The sequence below is a fragment of the Moschus berezovskii genome, chromosome 18 (assembly GCF_049115385.1).
Source record: "Moschus berezovskii isolate FMDL1 chromosome 18, NW_MosBer_1.0, whole genome shotgun sequence".
Lineage (NCBI taxonomy): Eukaryota > Metazoa > Chordata > Mammalia > Artiodactyla > Moschidae > Moschus > Moschus berezovskii.
The window spans coordinates 2,991,283-3,010,087 of NC_142477.1; the positions used below are offsets into that span (position 1 = coordinate 2,991,283).

Sequence of the window (18,805 nt, forward strand, 5' to 3'; positions counted from 1 at the left end):
AGACTCTGATGCTGGGAAGGATTGGGGGCGGGAGAAGGGGACGACAGAGAATGAGATGTCTGGATGGACATGAGTTTGAGTGAACTCCAGGAGTTGGTGATGGACAGGGAGGCCTGGCGTGCTGTGATTCATGGGGTTGCAAGGCGTCGGACACGACTGAGCTACTGAACTGAACTGAAGCTCAGTATTTATTATCATTTAGGGAGCACCTTTAAAAAAGGATTGTTTCACTAGTGGCTCAAACAGTAAAGAATCTGACTGCAGTGCAGGAGACCTGGGTTCCATCCCTGGGTCGGTCGGGACGATTCCCTGGAGAAGGGAATGGCGATCCACTCCAGTATTCTTGCCTGGAGAAGGCCATGGACAGAGGAGCCTGGTGGGCTACAGTCCATTGGATCGTAAAGAGTCGGACACGACAGAGGGACTAACACTTCCACTTTTCTTTGTATAAAATGCTGCTGCTGCTGCTGCTAAGTCGCTTCAGTCGTGTCCAACTCTATGCAACCCCAGAGACGGCAGCCCGCCAGGCTCCCCCATCCCTGGCATTCTCCAGGCAAGAACACTGGAGTGGGTTGCCATTTCCTTCCCCAATGCCTGAAAGTGGAAAGGGAAAGTAAAGTCGCTCAGTCCTGTCTGACTCTTCGCAACCCCATGTACTGCAGCCTACAGGGCTCCTCCGGCCATGGGATTTTCCAGGCGAGAGTACTGGAGTGGGTTGCCACTGCCTTCTCTGATTTAACTGCTACCCAGAAGCTGGGCTCAAAATGCGAGCGCGCAGCGGAGCGAGCGCAGCGCGCCTGCGCCGTACGTGCGCGCGCATGCTCCCCGCCCCCGCCCGCCCCCGCGCCCTGGCAGTTGCAAAAGCTCGCCGGCGCTCGTGGCTGATACCGCTTACCTGAGGGACCCGCGGCCGCCCCCGGCCGGCGTCGCAGCCTCCCGGGAGCCCGGCCCCGAGGTGTGAGGTGAGCCCCGGGTCGTGCAGGCCCCTTCCCGTCCGGCGAGCGGGAAAAGGAGTCGGGAGTGGGGACTGAGGAGGTGCCGCCGCGGCTGCCCGCTCCTCGGTCTGACCCGGTGCCGAGGAGGCACCAGCGGCCGCGGCCCCTCCTCCTCAGGGAGCGTTATTCGTGTCGCCGCCGAAACAACAGCCGTGGGCGCCGCGCTGTGGAGGGGTGTCTCGGGGCTTTCTCGGGGTGGGCGGCGGGGCGCGGAGGAGCCCGAGTTTGGGCCTGGGCGCCGGGGCGGGCCGATGCCCGCGGACGGGGTTGACCCTCTGGGTCCCGAGCCCGCGCCGAGCAGCCTGTTGGAGGGTGGTCCGCGCTCCCTCCGCGCCGCGCTCCCTGCGCCAGCCCTGGGGCTCGGTCGGCGCCGCGGGGGCGTGTGGCGCTCCCGGGCCGCTGGGGGCTGTGGGGGGAGGACGCGGCCAGTGGCGGGAGGGCAGTGCGCCGAGGGCTGAGCGCGGGGGGCGTCGGGGCTTCCCGGGGCCGGGCGGCGTCGCAGCATCTGGACTGCCTCCTGTTTCTAGTCCTGAATGTTGTCCCCTCTCCTCCCTCCCGTCAGTTTTGCAAAGTCTGCATATTCCTCCTCGAGCCTTCCCCCTCTGCCCCCTTGGACGCTCCGTGTGTTTGCCCTGGGGTAGGGCGGTGAGATTCATCCGTAGCCTCTGAGACTTAGCAGCAGCAGCAGCAAACATGTCAAGGCATTGTAGCATCTTCCTAGAGGCCTTTGTCAGAGTTAGGTGCCTTCCTCAATAAGAGAAAAAGGGGTGTTTTTTCTTTCGTTCTTAAAAGAACAAAAGCATATGCCACTAACTTAGGCAGAGGAGCCAACTTGAAGTTGCAGCATATCTAGGAAGGAGGACAAAAGGTCTGGGTTTTGGCCCAGAATAAATGAAATTTTGAATTTTGGTTCCCTTCTGAATGTAGGCAGACAGAACAGCAGAGCAGCTCAGCAGCTATAGAAATAAATGACTGCTCTATAAGGTTGGTCAAGCAAGATATTATTTTATAGAAGTAGTTTGGAGAGACCTGTAATGTTTATTTACGGGAATTGGGTTACTTGGCAAAGCCAATATCGCAGGAGCAAGGAAACAGAGACTTGACAAGGGGGATGTTACCTCCCTCTTGAGCCTTCTTTTAGCCTTTAGTGATGTGCTGACAGTCAAAGGGATAGAGGAATCCATAGTTCTGTTATTAAGAACCATTTACTCCTCAAGATAATGCTTTCCATCCGTACTTTTTTTTTTCCCCCCATCCGTACTTTTAGGCAAATCAATGCCATCTTTTTCCTCCAGAAGAAGAAGGAAAATAACAAAAAAGTGTTTGTTTGAAGTGCCAAACCACAACATAGAGGTAATAAGATAGAAGTGGCCTGGCTTCCAAAGATAGAGCTGAAAATAAAAGATAATCGAGATGCAATTCTTCTTACAGTGTTGCTTTTTCTTTAGGGGGTTCTTCCTCTACCCCCCTCCCCCCAAATGCTTTGAAACTGTCAGGAAAGTAAGGTAATTAGTAAAGCCTACTGTCCTACCTTCTCTTTCCTCCTCCTCCGTTATTTATTTTTTTCTCATCCACTGATATTCCCTGCCTCTCCGTCTCTCCCGAATCTACCAGTGCCCTATTAATAGAAGAAGAAAGGACTGTAGGTTCTTTCATCCCGTTTTCATCTTAGGTACTGTATTCCTCTGAACTTTGTTTTGTGCTTTGAACATTGAGGTGGATTTTTGTAGAGAGATCCCCAGCCATGATTGAGATATTTGAAGTAGGGAGCCTTGCGGGGAAGATAAACAGTAAAGTGCACGTTCTTTCTTTGTATAGCACAGTGCTGTGAGAGCGTCATCATTGGGCAGAGAGAGGGGCTTTTAAATTCCCTGTAAGTCCTCTGTTGCCCACTTCACAGGCAGAGAATCTCTCTCTCCAACTTAAGTTTCGTATGTGTTGGTAAAACTATGAGATTTCATACTGAAAACTTACTCTGAGCTTGTTAGTTTGTTGATGTTAGACTGCTGTTGACTTTATTTTCTTCAGGAGACTTGTGATAGGAAACAGTTCTTACTGCATCTTTACCTTCTTTCACAGGGAAGAGCAGTGTTGGCCTCAAGTGTTTTTTAACCCCTAAATCTCTAGAGTTAGAGACGTTTAAAGCTGCAGTTGGCCACAAAAAGAGCAGTAGTGCAAATGAAAAGCAAGACTTTGAAATATGTATGAGAGGAATTGTTCAGTATAGATTTGTGAGAAGGGTCACAGCGTCTTGAGGAAACAAGTGAAGGTTTTTAATAGTGGCATTTCCGGAAGGTTAGGAATGAATGTTTGAAGAGTAACAACTCCTCCTTGACTAGAAAACAGTTTTAACTGACTGTTGCATCGTAAATGGTGAATCTATCTTTGAGTTACAGTCTTTGAGTTATGCTGAGAACTAGCAACAGTTTTGGTGGATCCAAGGAATGCACTGTGAATGAAGTTTAAGAAAAAACAACTAGGCTAGTAGGCCTAAAAAAATCTTGGTCCCCAAAGTTTATCTCATTAAACTAATTTTATAGTCAAAACATGCAACCATGCTAAAGGGGGGGAAAAATCAGGAGCTTGATATTAGAGCATTTTCTGAACACATTTTAATGAAAAAGGGAAACCAGGCTGGAATTTCAACCTGATTTTTTTTTAAAAGTCCAGATTCTGGCCATCTTTCAACTTTCCAGTTTTGCTTTTAGTTTTAAAAGAGCTTCTGCTTTCTCCAGTCTTAAAAGTAATGTATAATTTGTAAGATGGACTGGATTTTGATGCCTACTGTTCATTTTAATCTTGAACTTGAATGTTTTCCCTGTATTTTTTTAAGCCCCATCACTCAGCACACTGGAAGATTAGATTATCTTTTGTAATCAGTAGATGACTAGATGGACTTTAAAAATTAGAGAAAGTAGCAAAGTGATACCTTGAGATTAGTAAGAATCTAGGCCCTCAGAATTAAATATGGAGCTATATAAACTTTAGCAACCAGAAAACAGTATCCTGAGAGTGAATTTATTTAAAAAAAAAAAAAAAAAAGATATGGAAAACAAAAGGCCAAAACCCACATGAGTTTTAGGAAAAGGAATCTAGCACTTTGAGCAGTGATATGCTCTCAGTGTGTACTTTGCTGTTTATGTTCCTTGAGAGAAGAAGCTTCAGAGGTAGTGATTGCTAATCCTTATAATGCAGTCTTGGAAAACTCTGAAAGAAGACAAAAGAATATCCTCCTGTTCCCATTGTAGCCAGTGTGTTTGAGGCAACCTTTAATTTCTGAATTGGAAACGCAAAATGTTACGTACATTTGTGGTGTGTCAAGATAAGTAAATCTAAGCTGAGAAAGATGAAAGGAATCACTTTCTGTACAGGAAGTGTGAATTGGAATAGAATTGCTAACATCTTTTGTTGCAGGGCCCTGCTGACAAGCCCCCAGGGCCCACTTTTGTCATTGTCTCTTCTGGGATTCAGCCTGCTTTCTTTCCTCTTCACAGTTGCCATCTCCTGCTTTTCCCACCTGAGTTCTTTGGGTCTGGCTTTGTAGCCAGCCTCTGAAGACAGTTCCAAGACTGCATCCCCTTTATTGCTGTTCTTCAGGACAAATACTCACCTTATTTTAGGGGCTTTTACTTTTTATCTTCAAAAGAGAACTGGTAAATTGGGGAATATCAGATTCCTGATGTTACACATTGATAAAAATTAAAGTGTAGGGTTCAGTGTATCTAGTCCTTTTTGTTTTCTGATGAAATAATCATCAGGTCACTTAATCTGAAATTAGTTTTCCCAGATATCTTGTATTGCTCTGTAAAGAAGTGAATGTCTCTTTTCTCAGGGTTAGGGCATGGAAAACTGTTTACAGACCCCTCATTTTCTACTGGTCCTTGGCGCCTGAGACTGTTCCCTCCAGTTAATCCAGCAATTCCCTTATTCAGCTGAGATTCTGCAGATTTCTGTAGTCAAAGATATAATATCAAAAAGAATACAAAAAATCTTTTAACCTTTATGTAATCAGTTGCTGTATTTTGTCAGCATTTCTTGGTTTGCTCAATCTTCTGTGTCCTGCTGTCTGAAACTTACAGCTTCTTCAAGGCTGATTCTCTTAGGAAAAAGGATTGTTGCTATCCATACTCACGTGATCCTGATTAGAAGCATTTATTTCATTATATTATTGAAAAACAATTTAGAATATATATCAACTTTTTTTTTTTAACTGTGCATGATATTTGGTTCAGCTGAGAGGTGATCTGATTTTTTTTCAGTAGTGAAAATCAATTTTTGACCCATTCTGAGTTTATCATCTTTTTTTTTTTTTGCTTTTCTTGCTGCCTGTGGTAGGGCATTTTTGTGTCCCTTGGCTTGTTACTTAATCAACAGTCAGTAAACATTGATTCAAGTAGTAGTATTGTCAGCACACATTTACAGATTTAGCAGACTTAATTTTCCCGTACAGAAATAACATGTGACAGATTTAAAAATAACATTTCAGCATTTATAATACTTTACTCCTTTTTTGTTTTGTTTCTGTTTTTTGACCACGCTGTGCAGCTTGTGGCACCTTAATTCTCTGACCAGGGATCAAACTCGAGCCCCCTGAAGTAGAAGTGTGGAGTCCTGGGAAGTCCCTATAATATTGTATTTTTAAACAATTCAGGTAGTTTTATTCTGTTTCACGTATGTATATTTTTGACAAAAGTGGGAGACTCTATGCTGTTTTGTAAACCATTTAAAATTTTATTTTTCACTTACTGTATTGTTACTGTCTTTTCAAGTCAGCATATACAGATCCTGCTCATCATTTTTAGTGAGTGTGTTATGTGTTGGTTGTGCTGTAGTTTAACCAATTCCTTATTGGTAGACTTTCAGATTGTCTCTGGGTTTTTATTTTATAAACAGTGTTGTACTAACATTTCAGTTATACGTCATGTGTACTTGTGTTTACTTGCTTAGAATAAATTGAGAATAGGTCTGCTGAATCAAAGTATGTACATTTTAAGAGCTTTTGATGTCCATAGGTATTTTTTTGAAATGCCAACTAGTTTACTTTTTCTCCAGTAGTACTTGAAAATGGAGAATTTCCTGGCGGTCTAGTGGTTAGACACTTCACTGCCTTGGTCTGGGTTCAGTCCTTGTTTGGGGAACTAAGACTCTGCAAGCCGTGAAGGAGTGAAGGACAGCCAAAAAAAGAAAAAAAAAAAAAAGAAAAATGTATCTCCAAGTGTGGGAATGTTGAAGATATTCTTTTTTCTGCACCCTCTCCTATGCTGTGTTCTGTTATTCTTTTTGCTCATCTGATTGGCAAAAATGTTATATATCATGTTTGTATGTTTTTATTAGTAAAGTTGAATATCTTTTCATGTGTTTGTTGGCCATTTGTATTTCTTTTGTAAATGTATGTCCTTTTTCCATTTTTCTGTTAAAGTAGTATTCTTTATCTGCTTTTTTAAAAAAAATTCATTTTATATTACTTTTGCTCAGCACATAATTCGGAGGAGGCAATGGCAAGCCACTCCAGTACTCTTGCCTAGAAAATCCCATGGATGGAGGAGCCTGGTACACTGCAGTCCGTGGGGTCCCTAAGGGTCAGACACGACTGAAGTGACTTAGCAGCAGCAGCAGGTGTTCTTTGCCTCGGGGGTTTCTCCTTTCTAATTGTGGTTATTTAGTCTAATAGAAAATGAATTTGCATTCCTTGAACTTCTACCAGGTGAAGGTGGGTAGATGACTGAGAAGAATGCTTAAAAGCTGGGGAAATCCCCTTGGAATTTAAAAGGTGCTGGGAATAATCCAAAAAGTAGATAATCCATGGAAGAATTAACTGTACATGAATTTGGTAATCGCCCAGTATCTTTCTCTTTTTTTAAAAAAATTCTAAATTGAAGCACTGTTATTTTACAGTGTTTTAGGTATATAGCACAGTGATTCAAACACACACACACACACACACACACACACACACACATATTCTGTTTTAGGTTCTTTTCCACTGTAGGTTATTGTAAGATATTGGATATAGCTCCTTGTGTCATATAGTAGGTTCCTGTTTTTTTTTCAAATCTATTTTATATATAGTAGTATATATATCTGTCCTACATCTCTTGCTTCAGCTCTTCAAGAAAAACAGAGCCATACCATCATAGCCAGGGATCTAACGTGTGAGACAGGGGAGCAGTTAGGGCCATTTTCTTATGCTGGTGCCATGTATGATACCGCATTTTACAGTTAGTTCCTTTTTAATATTAATATTATATATAATTAATGTACGACATTGTGCTATGTTATTTTATGCTATACTATCTTATCTGGCCATCACTGGTTACTCAGTGGAAAAGAATACACCTGCCAAGCAGGAGACAGGGGATCAATCCCTGGGTCAGGAAGATCCCTTGAAGAAGGAAATGGTAACTGGCTCCAGTATTCTTGCTTGGGAAATCACATGGACAGAGGAGCCTGGTGGGTTTACAGTCCACAGGGTCACGAAAGACTCAGACACGACTTAGTGACTGAACAGCAACAGTACTATCATATCATATCATAATTATATTTTATAGTTACTTTTAATGCCTTTAGGGATTTCTTGACAATAGGATTGTGAAGATCCCATTTTCAGAGTAGTCATTACAAGGATTCTTGCTGCACTTTCAAGGTGTGAAGACAATTGCTAGGGCATCAGTGCCACTCATCTCACACCAAGTGGCAAGGCAAGGAAAGTTCTCAGGCAGTGAGGTCAAGGTGAAGGAAGAGGCTTGTTATTTTTTTGCTTTTTGGTTATATTATCTTGGGCTTCCCTGGTGGCTCAGCTGGTAAAGAACGTGTCTGCAGTGCAGGAGACCTGGATTTGATCTCTGGGTTGGAAAGCTCCCCCGGAGAAGGAAATGGCAACCCACTCCAATATTCTTGCTTGGAAAATCCCATGGACAGAGGAACTTGGCGGGGTACAGTTCATGGGGTCGCAAAAGAGTCAGACACGACTGAGCGTGCACACTTGGTAAATATAAAATACTTTTTGGATTGTCTGTCATTGAATATGCTTCATATTACATCTTGCCCCTTACTATCCAGATTGTTTTTAAAAATGACTTTACTTCTAATATGAGATTGAGCTTTAAAGCCAATACTTGACTCCTACAATGAAAATCCCAAGTAATGCTAAGCTTAAAAATCAGTATCCTTGGGCTTCCCTGGTGGCTCAGTGGTAAAGAATCTACCTGCCAATGCAGGTGACACGGGTTTGATTCCTGATCTGGGAGATTCTACATTCAGCGGAGCAACGAAGCCCATGTGCCACAACTACTGCACCTGTGTTGACCCCACACACCACAGGTGAAACGAGAAGGCTCCAGAGTCCATGCTCTGCAACAAGAGAAGCCGTGGCAATGAGGAGCTTGCACAGCACGACTAGATAAAAGCCTGCGCAGCAAGGAAGACCCAGCACGGCCATAAATAAAGGAAAATTTAAAACAACCTGCATCCTTACTTCTCTCCTTCCTTTTTTTATTGAAAATGTATTCCTTATGCTATCAGTCTGTTATGTTGTTCATAAAACACACAGACAAATAAAGCCTAAAACATAAAGTGGAGAGAGAAAACTGAATAAAAATAAACTGGAAATATCCCCTTCAAAGTTAATTCACGTGGCTTTCATGGAGGTATAAAGATTACCATATGATCTAGTGAATTTATGGAATAAGTTTGTTGTTGAGCAAAAGAGGAAAAGCAGTGAGTACCATTTATTCATTTAGAAAATATTTATTAAATGCCTGATAGTATCAAGCAATGTACAACAAGGAGCATGGTAAAACCATGCCTGACCCTGTAGTTTGGCTGATTGGAGTACAGAGATAATTAGTGATCTTTGCAAATATCAGTGACCTTTGAAATATATGCTTCTATTAGTTATGGTAAAAGAAAAGAATTAACAAGATCTTTTTAAAAGTTTGAAGACCTTGAATTTCATCCAGGGTGATATTAAATATGTTTAACAATTGGCAATGCTACCAGCCAATCAAAATAGACAGAGGCTGGTCACCCAAACCAATGAATTCTGCCTGAACATTAGCCCCGGTTATACTAATTTAGGGATTTCCATTCATAGTAAGTAGAATGAAAATGCAAATATAGTCATTTATTTACATATGTCTTTCTATCTTGTTTGCTTTTTTTTATAAGTCTCTTTTTTAAGTTGTTGGTAACAAAGTTAGTTTAAAAACACAAATACAAGAAAAACTTAGCTAGATTTTAAATTTTGGTATTTTTCATTTTGCCATTTTTAGTGAATTTATTTTATAAAATTTTATTATTATTTTGAATAGCTATTACCTTCACGTGATTAAAAACATTTGAAGTGAAGTCACTCAGTCGTGTCCGACTCTTTGTGATCCCATGGACTGTAATCTACCAGGCTTCTCTGTCCATGGGATTTTCCAGACAAGAGTACTGGAGTGTATTGGCATTTCCTTCTCCAGGGAATCTTCCTGACCCAGGGATTGAACCCAGGTCTCCTGCTTTGCAGGCAGATGCTTTACCCTCTGAGCCAAAAACATTTACATGATTAAAAATTCAAAAGACATAAATGGCTCTCCAGGTAAGAGTCTCTTCCACCCTTTAGACAGTTGTCCTGTCTGAAGAAAATCAATATTGCCCCCTTTCTTGTAAAAGTAAAGTGAAATCGATCACTCGTGTCCAACTCTTTGCGACCCCACGGACTGTAATCTGCCAGGCTCCTCTGTCCATGGGGTTTTCCAGGCAAGAATACTGGAATGGGTTGCCATTTCTTTCTCCAGGGGATATGTAAAGTCTTCCAGAAATACTGTGTACATGACTTTTTTTCTTCTTCTTTAGGTTAGTAAATATCCTGAGACTGGAGCTTGTAGACCAGCACAGAAAAGAAGTGGTGACTAAATCAGACAAACAAGAACAGGAAGATACAGCGCTTTATCTTAGTCTTAGTGGGATGGATTGAATGTCTGCTGCTGCTGCTGCTGCTGCTAAGTCGCTTCAGCCGTGTCCGACTCTGTACGACCCCATAGACGGCAGCCCACCAGGCTCCCCCGTCCCTGGGATTCTCCAGGCAAGAACATTGGAGTGGGTTGCCATTTCCTTCTCCAATGCATGAGAGTGAAAAGTGAAAGTGAAGTCGCTCAGTCGTGTCCGACTCTTGGCGACCCCATGGACTGCAGCCTACCAGGCTCCTCCGTCCATGGGATTTTCCAGGCAAGAATACTGGAGTGGGTTGCCACTTCCTACTCCAGGGGATCTTCCTGACCCAGAGGGCGAACCAGAGTTTCCTGATTGGCAGGCAGATTCTTTACCACTGAGCCACCAGGGAAGCCCTCATGAATGGGTTTAGTGTCCTTTGTTAAAGAGACTACAGAGTGACCTGTTATCCCTTTCGTCGTGTGAAGACACGTGGAGAGTCTCTGAGCAGATAGAGGTTCCCAGAAGACACCGAGTCTGCTCTCACCTTGACCTTGGACTTTCCAGCCTCTAGAAGTACGACAAATAAAATTTCTGCTGTTTATAAGCCCCCGCTGCCACCAGTGTTTTGTTATAGCACCTGGAATGGACTAAGACATACGGGAAAATGAATCTCAGTAACTCACAGGGTAGGATATTCTGTCTACTGCTATATTCTGGGGCAAAGATGCTCCCTTCAAAGGAAACAAGGCTTTGACTGTAAAGATGGACTATTTCAAGTTCATTATATACCTCTAGAGTTAAAGAAATCCAATAATAATTTTTAAAAAGGATCCTGATTTTTTTTTTTAATTAAGGTACAATTCATAAACCACAGCACCCAGCATTTTAGTATATTCCAAGGCTGTAAAGCCATCACTACTGTCTAATTTCAGAATGCTTTCATTACCCCCCAAATAAATTCCATACCCATTACAGTCAGTGACTCCTCCCCTGCTCTCTGGCCCCTAGAAACCACTCATCTCTTTTCTGTCTGTATGGGTTTGTCTATTTTGAATATTTCATATAAATGGAATCATATACTAGGTGGCTTCGATGTCTGGTTTCTTTCACTCAGCACCCTTTGTTCAAAGTTTATCTATGTTGGAGCATATATCAGTACTTCATTCTTTTTTCTTGCCCTTGCTTTTTAAAATTTAACCATTTTTAAGTGTACAGTTCAGTGACATGAAGCACACTCACATTGTTGTGCAACATCCCCACCATCCGTCTGCAGAACTGTTTTTAAAACTCAAGCTGAAACTCTATCCATTAAATAACGTCCCTATTTCTCCGTAACCTCTATTTTACTTTCTTTCTCTGTGAACTTGCCTATTTCTCTGCCTCTTCATCTTGCTTATATTGCTGTGCTTGGGGTGGCCTTTCCGTCTTCTGGCAGTTTGTGGAGTTCTCTTTATTATGTAGTTTCTTCGCTGTGTGTGGGGTTGGATGGGCGGCTTGTCAAGGTTCCCTGGTTAGGGAAGCTTGTGTTGGTGTTCTGGTGGGTGGAGCTGGATTTCTTCTCTCTGGAATGAAATGAAGTGCCCAGTAATGATTTTGAGATGTCAGTGGGTATGGAGTGGCTTTGGGCAGCCTGCATATTGAAGTTCAGGGCTATTCTCCTGTGTTGCTGGTGAATTTGCGTGGTATGTCTTTCTCTGAAACTTGTTGACCCTTGGGTGGTGCCTAGTTTCAGTATATGTATGGAGGCATTTGATGAGCTCCTATCAATTAATGTTTCCTGGAATAGGAGGTCTCTGGTGTTTTCAGGATTTGGACTTAAGCCTCTGCCTCTGGTTTTCAGTCTTATTCTTGCAGTAAGCTCAAGACTTCTCCATCTGTCACTTCCAAGGCAGTTCCTTCTGTTTAAGCTCTTGTTTGCCGGTTTCTTCAGTGTCTAATTCCCGTCCTGACACAAGGGGGCGGTGGTGGACACTTTTATAGGGTCACCTGTTCAGTCCTGCTGTTGGGAGGGAGGAACGCTGCTAACAAATATCACTGGCGTCTGTGGGGAGTGCTCGCAGTGTCTCGGCCACACTGCGATTGCCCCCTCTCACGGCGTGTGTGCTTTCCCTGTTTATGCTGCTCAGGCTCTCGGTTGCTCTGCCGGGAACTGTCCGCGGCCGTCGCTGGGTTGCATGCACTTCCCAGGTCTGAGCAGCTCAGGTTCAGGTACTCGGGTACTCCACAAAAGCACAGACTTGGTTGGGCCTGCGTTTTGTGCCTTCCCCGGTCTGAGCAGCTCAGGTGACCAGGCATTTGGCGAACGCGGTTGCTGCGACTTATCGCCTCCCTGGTCCCTGCCGCTCAGTTTTCTGGGTGTACAACCGGCGCACCTTCTCAGGTGGATATTGACTGGCCCGAACCCAAGAAGTCTTGGTTAGCAATGAAGCCTGCCTGCAGGTTGGTAGGGGAAGCCTCTCTGGGGCCGCGGTTGCCCCCTTCTGGCTCTGGCTGCGCTCCCCTGCCTGTCTCGGTGGGGGATGTGGGGTGGGCCGACTGCAGCCAGCTAGCTCTGCTCAGTCCTTTGTTCTGTGAGCGGGTCTGGTGGTGTCTTAGGTTGGGGTTTTTCGCCTTTTCGCGGGGTCGCTATCCCACGGTCTGCTTGGCTGTCTTAAGTTAGCGCCCTCAGATTGCCCTCGGGGCACAGGCCCGGTCCTCGCTCTAAGCGATGCCGCCCGCGCCTCCCTGCCCAGCCCCTGCTTGCTGGTGGCGGGTGCGGGCGGTTGTGCTGCTTCTCCGCTGAGTTTCCTCTGGGCACTTAGTCTGTGGGTTTTAATTATTTATTTCTTTTTTTCTGCTGGTTATGTTGCCCTCTGAAGTTCCAAGGCTCGCCACAGACTCGCCAGTGAGTGTTTCCTGGTGTTTGGAAACTTCTCTCCTTTTTCAAGCCTCCCTTCCCGGGACAGAGCTCCGTCTCTCCCTCTTTAGTCTCTCTTTTTATCTTTTATACTATTTCCTATCTCCTTTCGAAGACAATGGGCTGCTTTTCTGGGTGCCTGATGTCCTCTGCCGGCATTCAGAGGTTGTTTTGTGGGATTTACTCAGCGGTCAAATGTTCTTTTGCTGAATTTGTGGGGGAGAAAGTGGTCACCCCGTCCTGTTTCTCCACCATCTTCCTGTCTCTCTACTGATATTAGTTTTTTAATAGATATTTTTATCAAAATATGTAAATTCTTCTCTGTTGGCTTACTAAGAGTTTTTTCGTAGTCATGCACTGAAATTATTACATTAAGTTTTCTTAAGTTTATTTTCTGTAGATTTTGAAACAGGTGACTTTTCTTTTATGTGGTGATTTAACTTTTAAAAAATTTTCTGATTCTAGAACAACCCCAACCTGATCTCGATGTATTCTCCTTCTGTTGGATTTTATTTGTTAGTGTTTTATTTAGGATTATTTCATCTATATTCAGAGTCTGTAGTGTTACTTTCTTGTACTTCTTCCTTGTTGGTTTTAGTATCAAGGTTATGCTAGTCTTATAAAACAAGGTTGGAGAGTGTTCCTTGTTTATCCCCAGAGTTCCTGTGAGATTACTGTTTCCTTCCCTCGATTTTTGGAAGAACTGATTGGCAAAACCAGTTGGTTTCATTGTGGGGAGGCTTTTAATTTCAGATGTAATGTTTTTCATGCAAATAAGATTTTCTGATTTTGGATGTCTTCTTGGGTCTAGTTATGTAAAGCCTTTCCCCCCTGCTAGGAATTTATTGAGGCCAGCAGACTCTCCAATTAGTAAGTGAACTGTGGTTCATCATATCTTTCTTATCTGCAAGATGTGTTGTCTCCTTTGAAAAACCCTTGATACTGGTGATTTGTGCTTTGTCTGTTTTTCTTAATCAGTCTCTCTAGGGGTTTATCAGTTTTGGCAGTCCTTTCAAAGAGCCCACTTTTGGCTTTGTTTAGAAAAAATTCTGTATTTGCTTTCAGTTTCCTTATTTTCTGCTCCTTTTTTCCCCATCTGCCTTGTGTTTCGTTTGCTTTGCTTTTTTTCTGGTTTCTGCAGCCCATGGGGTCGCTAAGGGTCGGACACGACTGAGCAACTTGTCTTTTGACTTTTGACTTCATGCATTGGAGAAGGAAATGGCAACCCACTCCAGTATTCTTGCCTGGAGAATCCCAGGGATGGGGGAGCCTGGTGGGCTGCCGTCTATGGGGTCGCACAGAGTCGGACATGACTGAAGTGACTTAGCAGCAGCAGCAGCAGCAGGGATAGAGGCTTAATTGATTTTTAGCCTTCCTTCTTTCCCAGTATATGTGCGTAAGGCTTTAAGTTACCCTCTAAACACAGTTTGCTGCGTCCCACAGTTTGAGTAGGCCAGATTTTTTATGGAAAAGTATTTTCTAATTTTCATTGTGTTTTTTAAAATGATATTCATGAAATTCTTCAGGCAGTATGTCATTTAACTTAATGTTTGGGGATGTTTTTCTAGTGACCCTTTTTTGATTTCTAGCTTAGTTCCATGAAGAGCCCCGTCTTAGTCTTTTGGGGCTACTGTTATAAATACCATAGACTAGCTGAAAAACAACAGAAAGTTGTTTCTTATAGTACTGGAGGCTGGCAAGTCCCAAGAGCACCAGCGGGTGCCACGTCTGGTGAGGCCTGTCTCCGGGTTCCTAGACTGCCTGCTGCTTCTCCCTGTCCTCAGAGCATGGGCGCCCGTTCCCTCCTGCCCTGAGCCCTCCCAGAGTGCCTGCCTCCTGGGCTCATCACCGCGTGCGGGGTGCAGTTTGAGGCACATAGACCGTCAGCCCACTGCAGCCCCTAAGTGTACCCCACATTAGTTCAGTCCTTTGAAAGAGTTTGAGCTTTCCTAATGGCCCAATGTATTCATTTTGTGATATGTTCCTTGGGCCCTTGAAAATAATATGTATCAGTGAGAAAGCAATATTCCGTGTGTATCAGTTAGATCAGGTTTGTGACTCATGTAATTCGGGTTCCGGTAGCCACGTTTTGTAAAGCAGAAGTAGGTGAAATTACTTGCAATGTATTTTATTTTAACACACCCAAAATATTATCATTTCAGTGTGTAATCAACATGATAAAACCTAAAGAAATATTTCACGTTCTTTTGTTCACGCTAAGTCTTTAAAATCCAGTGTGTGTTTCATGCTTGCAGCACATCTCATCGTAGAGCCAGTCGCAATTCAGGTACTTCATGGCTGCAGGTGAGTACGTCCCAGGGAGCCCAGTTCCCTGAGAGATGTGTCTTTAACGTCTCCCACTGTGATTATGAACTTGGCTGTTACTCCTTTTCTATTTCTGTCAGTTTTATGTATTGATATTTTGAGGTTATGTTATTCGGTACATTCAAATGTGGAATCCTCATGTTCTTGCTGGACTGAACTTGTTTCAGTATGAGAAGCTCCTTTTTAAGGCTAGTGATGCTTCTTACTTTAGACACTATTTGACCGTGATATTGCCACATCAGTTTTCTGTCCTTGTTTGCCTGGGTATCTTTTACCTTCACCTGTCTAAAAGATCTTCCATCTTAACAGGAATCTCTGTGACTAGTGTACGGTTTTCATTGTCATCAGTTCGACACTTTTTATCTTTTTATGAGAGTATTTGCTCTGTTTATAATGCTGATATTTCAGTGCGTAGATACCGTGTTACTGTTTGTTTTCTGTCTGTCTCACCTATTCTGTGTTCTTTTCTCTGGCTTCTTGTAGAAGTGTGAAGTCTTTTTCTAGTTCTGTACTCCTCTGTCAGGTTGTTGGGTGTCCATTCACAGATAGAGCGTGTGTTTTACATTCAAGTCTAACTTAGTACTTTTACTGCCTCCCTGACACGACTGTTTCCTCCATGTCACTGTTATACTTTAAATTGTTAGATATATTTTTGGCGTTAACATCATTGTTTTGTAGAGTTAATATTTACCCTCACAGTTACCTCATTGTTGGTCTTGTTTTTTATATTTCTGTCAGAGACTCTTCTTTTTCCCAAAGCACTGCCTTAATATTTTTTTAGTTCATGTCTGTGGGTGATGAGTTGTCTCATTTCCACTTGCCCTAAAAGTCTTTATTTTGCTTTCACTTTGGAAGAGTGTTTCTGTGGGGTATAGAATTCCAGGTGTGTGGGTGGTTGTTTTCCAGCATTTTACGGATGCCAGTCCATTATCTTCTGACTTCCTTGTTCTTGAAAAGTCAGCTCTCAGTGTTGCTGTGCCATTCAAAGCCACACCTTTTTTCCTCTGAGCGCTTGAACATTTTCTTCTTGCCTTAGGCACCCGCGGAGCTGCCAAAACCAATGTGTGGTTTTCATTTCTGAGTCAATGGTCTGATTCTTGAGCCAACTCTTGCCACTGTCCCTGTCATTCAGTTCAGTCGCTCAGTGTCGGACACGTGGCGACACCATGGACTGCAGCATGCCAGGCTTCTTTGTCCATCACCGACTCCCGGAGCCTGCTCAAGCTCATGTCCATTGAGTCGGTGATACCATCCAACCGTCTCATCCTCTGTCATCGCCTTCTCCTCCTGCCTTCAGTCTTCCCCAGCATCAGGTTCTTTTCCAATGAGTCAGTTCTTCGCATCAGGAGGCCAAAGTATTGGAGCTTCAGCACCAGTCTTTCCAATGAATATTCAGGACTGATTTGCTTTCGGATTGACAGGTTGGATCTCCTTGCAGTCCACGGGGCTCTCAAGAGTCTTCTCCAACACCATAGTTCAGAAGCATTGGTTCTTTGGCATTCAGCCTTCTTCATGGGTCAACTCTCACATCCATACATGACTGCTGGCTTTGACCAAATGAACTAGTACTAAATGAACTCCTACATAGCTTTGGCTAAATGAACCTTTGTCGGCAAAGTAATGTCTCTGCTTTTTAATATGCTGTCTAGGTTTTTCATAGCTTTCCTTCCAAGGAGCAAGCATCTTTTAATTTCACCATCTGCAGTAATTTTGGAGCCCAAGAAAATAAAATCTGTCACTGTTTCCATTGTTTCCCCATTTATTTGCCATGAAGTGATGGGGCCGTATGCCATGATCTTCATTTTTTGAATGTTGAGTTTTATGCCAGCTTTTTCACTCTCCTCTTTCACTTTCATTAAGAGACTCTTAAGTTTCAACCCCTGTAGGCATTTCTTATTCCCCTCTCTGTCTTTTCTCCACCATGAGGGTCTCCATTTATAGTAGTTTTTTTTTTTTTTTTTTAAGTTCTCTGAAATATTTCAATATTTCTGCAGGTTTAGTAACATCGTAAAATACATTTCAACTAAAGTTCACAAATCTAAAAACCTGTTAGGCATTTTTAGGCGTTTTAAGTTGGAAATGAAGACCAATGTTACATCGTAATATGCCAATTACAAATAGTACTTCAAATAGAAAATACTACAGTTTGTCCCAAACTTTAAAAACTATTCATGAACTCAACACTGAACTATTGATGGCTATGAGAATTGTTTCCTAGCCTTTTTGAAAATTTCAACCCATTTACGTTTAAGGTAATTATTGATAAGTACGATCCCGTAGCCATTTTCTTTATTGCTTTGGGTTCAAGTTTATACACTCTTTCTGTGTTTCCTGTCTAGAGAAGATCCTTTAGCATTTGTTGGAGAGCTGGTTTGGTGATGCTGAATTCCCTCAGCTTTTGCTTGTCTGTAAAGCTTTTGATTTCTCCTTCATATTTGAATGAGATCCTTGCTGGGTATAGTAATCTGGGCTGTAGGGTATTTTCTTTCATCACCTTAAGTATGTCTTGCCACTCCCTTCTGGCCTGAAGAGTTTCTGTTGAAAGATCAGCTGTTATCCTTATGGGAATCCCCTTATGTGTTATTTGCTGCTTTTCCCTTGCTGCTTTTAATATTTGTTCTTTGTGTTTGATCTTTGTTAATTTGATTAATATGTGTCTTGGAGTATTTCGCCTTGGGTTTATCCTGTTGGTGACTCTCTGGGTTTCTTGGACTTGGGTGATTATTTCTTTCCCCATTTTAGGGAAGTTTTCAACTATTATCTCCTCAAGTATTCTCTCATGGTCTTTCTTTTTGTCTTCTTCTTCTGGGACTCCTATGATTCGAATGTTGGAGCGTTTAACATTGTCCCAGAGGTCTCTAATATTGTCCTCATTTCTTTTAATTCGTTTTTCTTTTTTCCTCTCTGTTTCATTTATTTCTACAATTCTATCTTCTAGTTCGCTTATCCTGTCTTCTGCCTCTGTTATTCTACTGTTTGTTCCCTCCAGAGTGTTTCTGATCTCATCTATTGCATTATTCATTGTATATTGACTCTTTTTTATTTCTTCTAAGTCCTTATTAAATCTTTCTTCCATCTTCTCAATCCTTTTCTCCAGCTTATTTATCTGTAACTCCATTTTGCTTTCAAGATTTTGAATCATTTTCAACATCAAAATTTGAAATTCTTTATCAGGTAAATTCCCTATATTTCCTTCTTTTGTTTGTGTTGGTGGGCAATTATCTTGTTCCTTTACTTGCTGGGTATTTCTCTGCCTCTTCATCTTGCTTATATTGCTTTGCTTGGGGTGGCCTTTCCCTCTTCTTGCAGTTCGTGGAGTTCTCTTTATTATGTAGTTTTTTAGCTGTGTGTGGGGTTGGACGGGTGACTTGTCCGGGTTCCCTGGTTAGGGAAGCATGTGTCGGTGTTCTGGTGGGTGGAGCTGGATTTCTTCTCTCTCCTTTAGAAGACAATGGGCTGCTTTTCTGGGAGCCTGATGTCCTCTGCCAGTATTCAGAAGTTGTTTTGTGGACTTTACTCCGCGTTCAAAAGTTCTTTTGATGAATTTGTAGGGGAGAAAGTGTTCTCGCCGTCTTATCCCTCCGCCATCTTGTTCCTTCCTCCCCAGAACAGTGGATTCTTATATTCCACTTGGTCGTGGAGTATCTCTTCCCAGCTGCTCCAGCAAGGCGCA

General features: G+C 42.9%; 1 protein-coding gene across 5 annotated transcripts in view; it reads left to right on the forward strand.

Moving 5' to 3' along the window:
• Nucleotides 1-847: 847 nt before the first annotated feature.
• The window catches only part of LOC129543033 (liprin-alpha-1-like), a 42,996-nt gene continuing 25,038 nt past the window's right edge, over nt 848-18,805 (forward strand). For 2 of the 5 annotated variants that reach the window (XR_016035219.1, XM_055405810.2), the window contains exons 1-2: nt 850-962; nt 2,263-2,348. Coding sequence is in view for 4 of the 5 variants with exons in the window: in XM_055405810.2 (XP_055261785.2) it covers nt 2,271-2,348 (78 nt within the window). In the remaining variant the exon portion in view is untranslated. Of the gene's footprint in view, nt 963-2,262; nt 2,349-18,805 lie in introns of all 5 variants that reach the window. The other 3 variants (XM_055405811.2, XM_055405814.2, XM_055405815.2) reach the window with 3 other exon arrangements.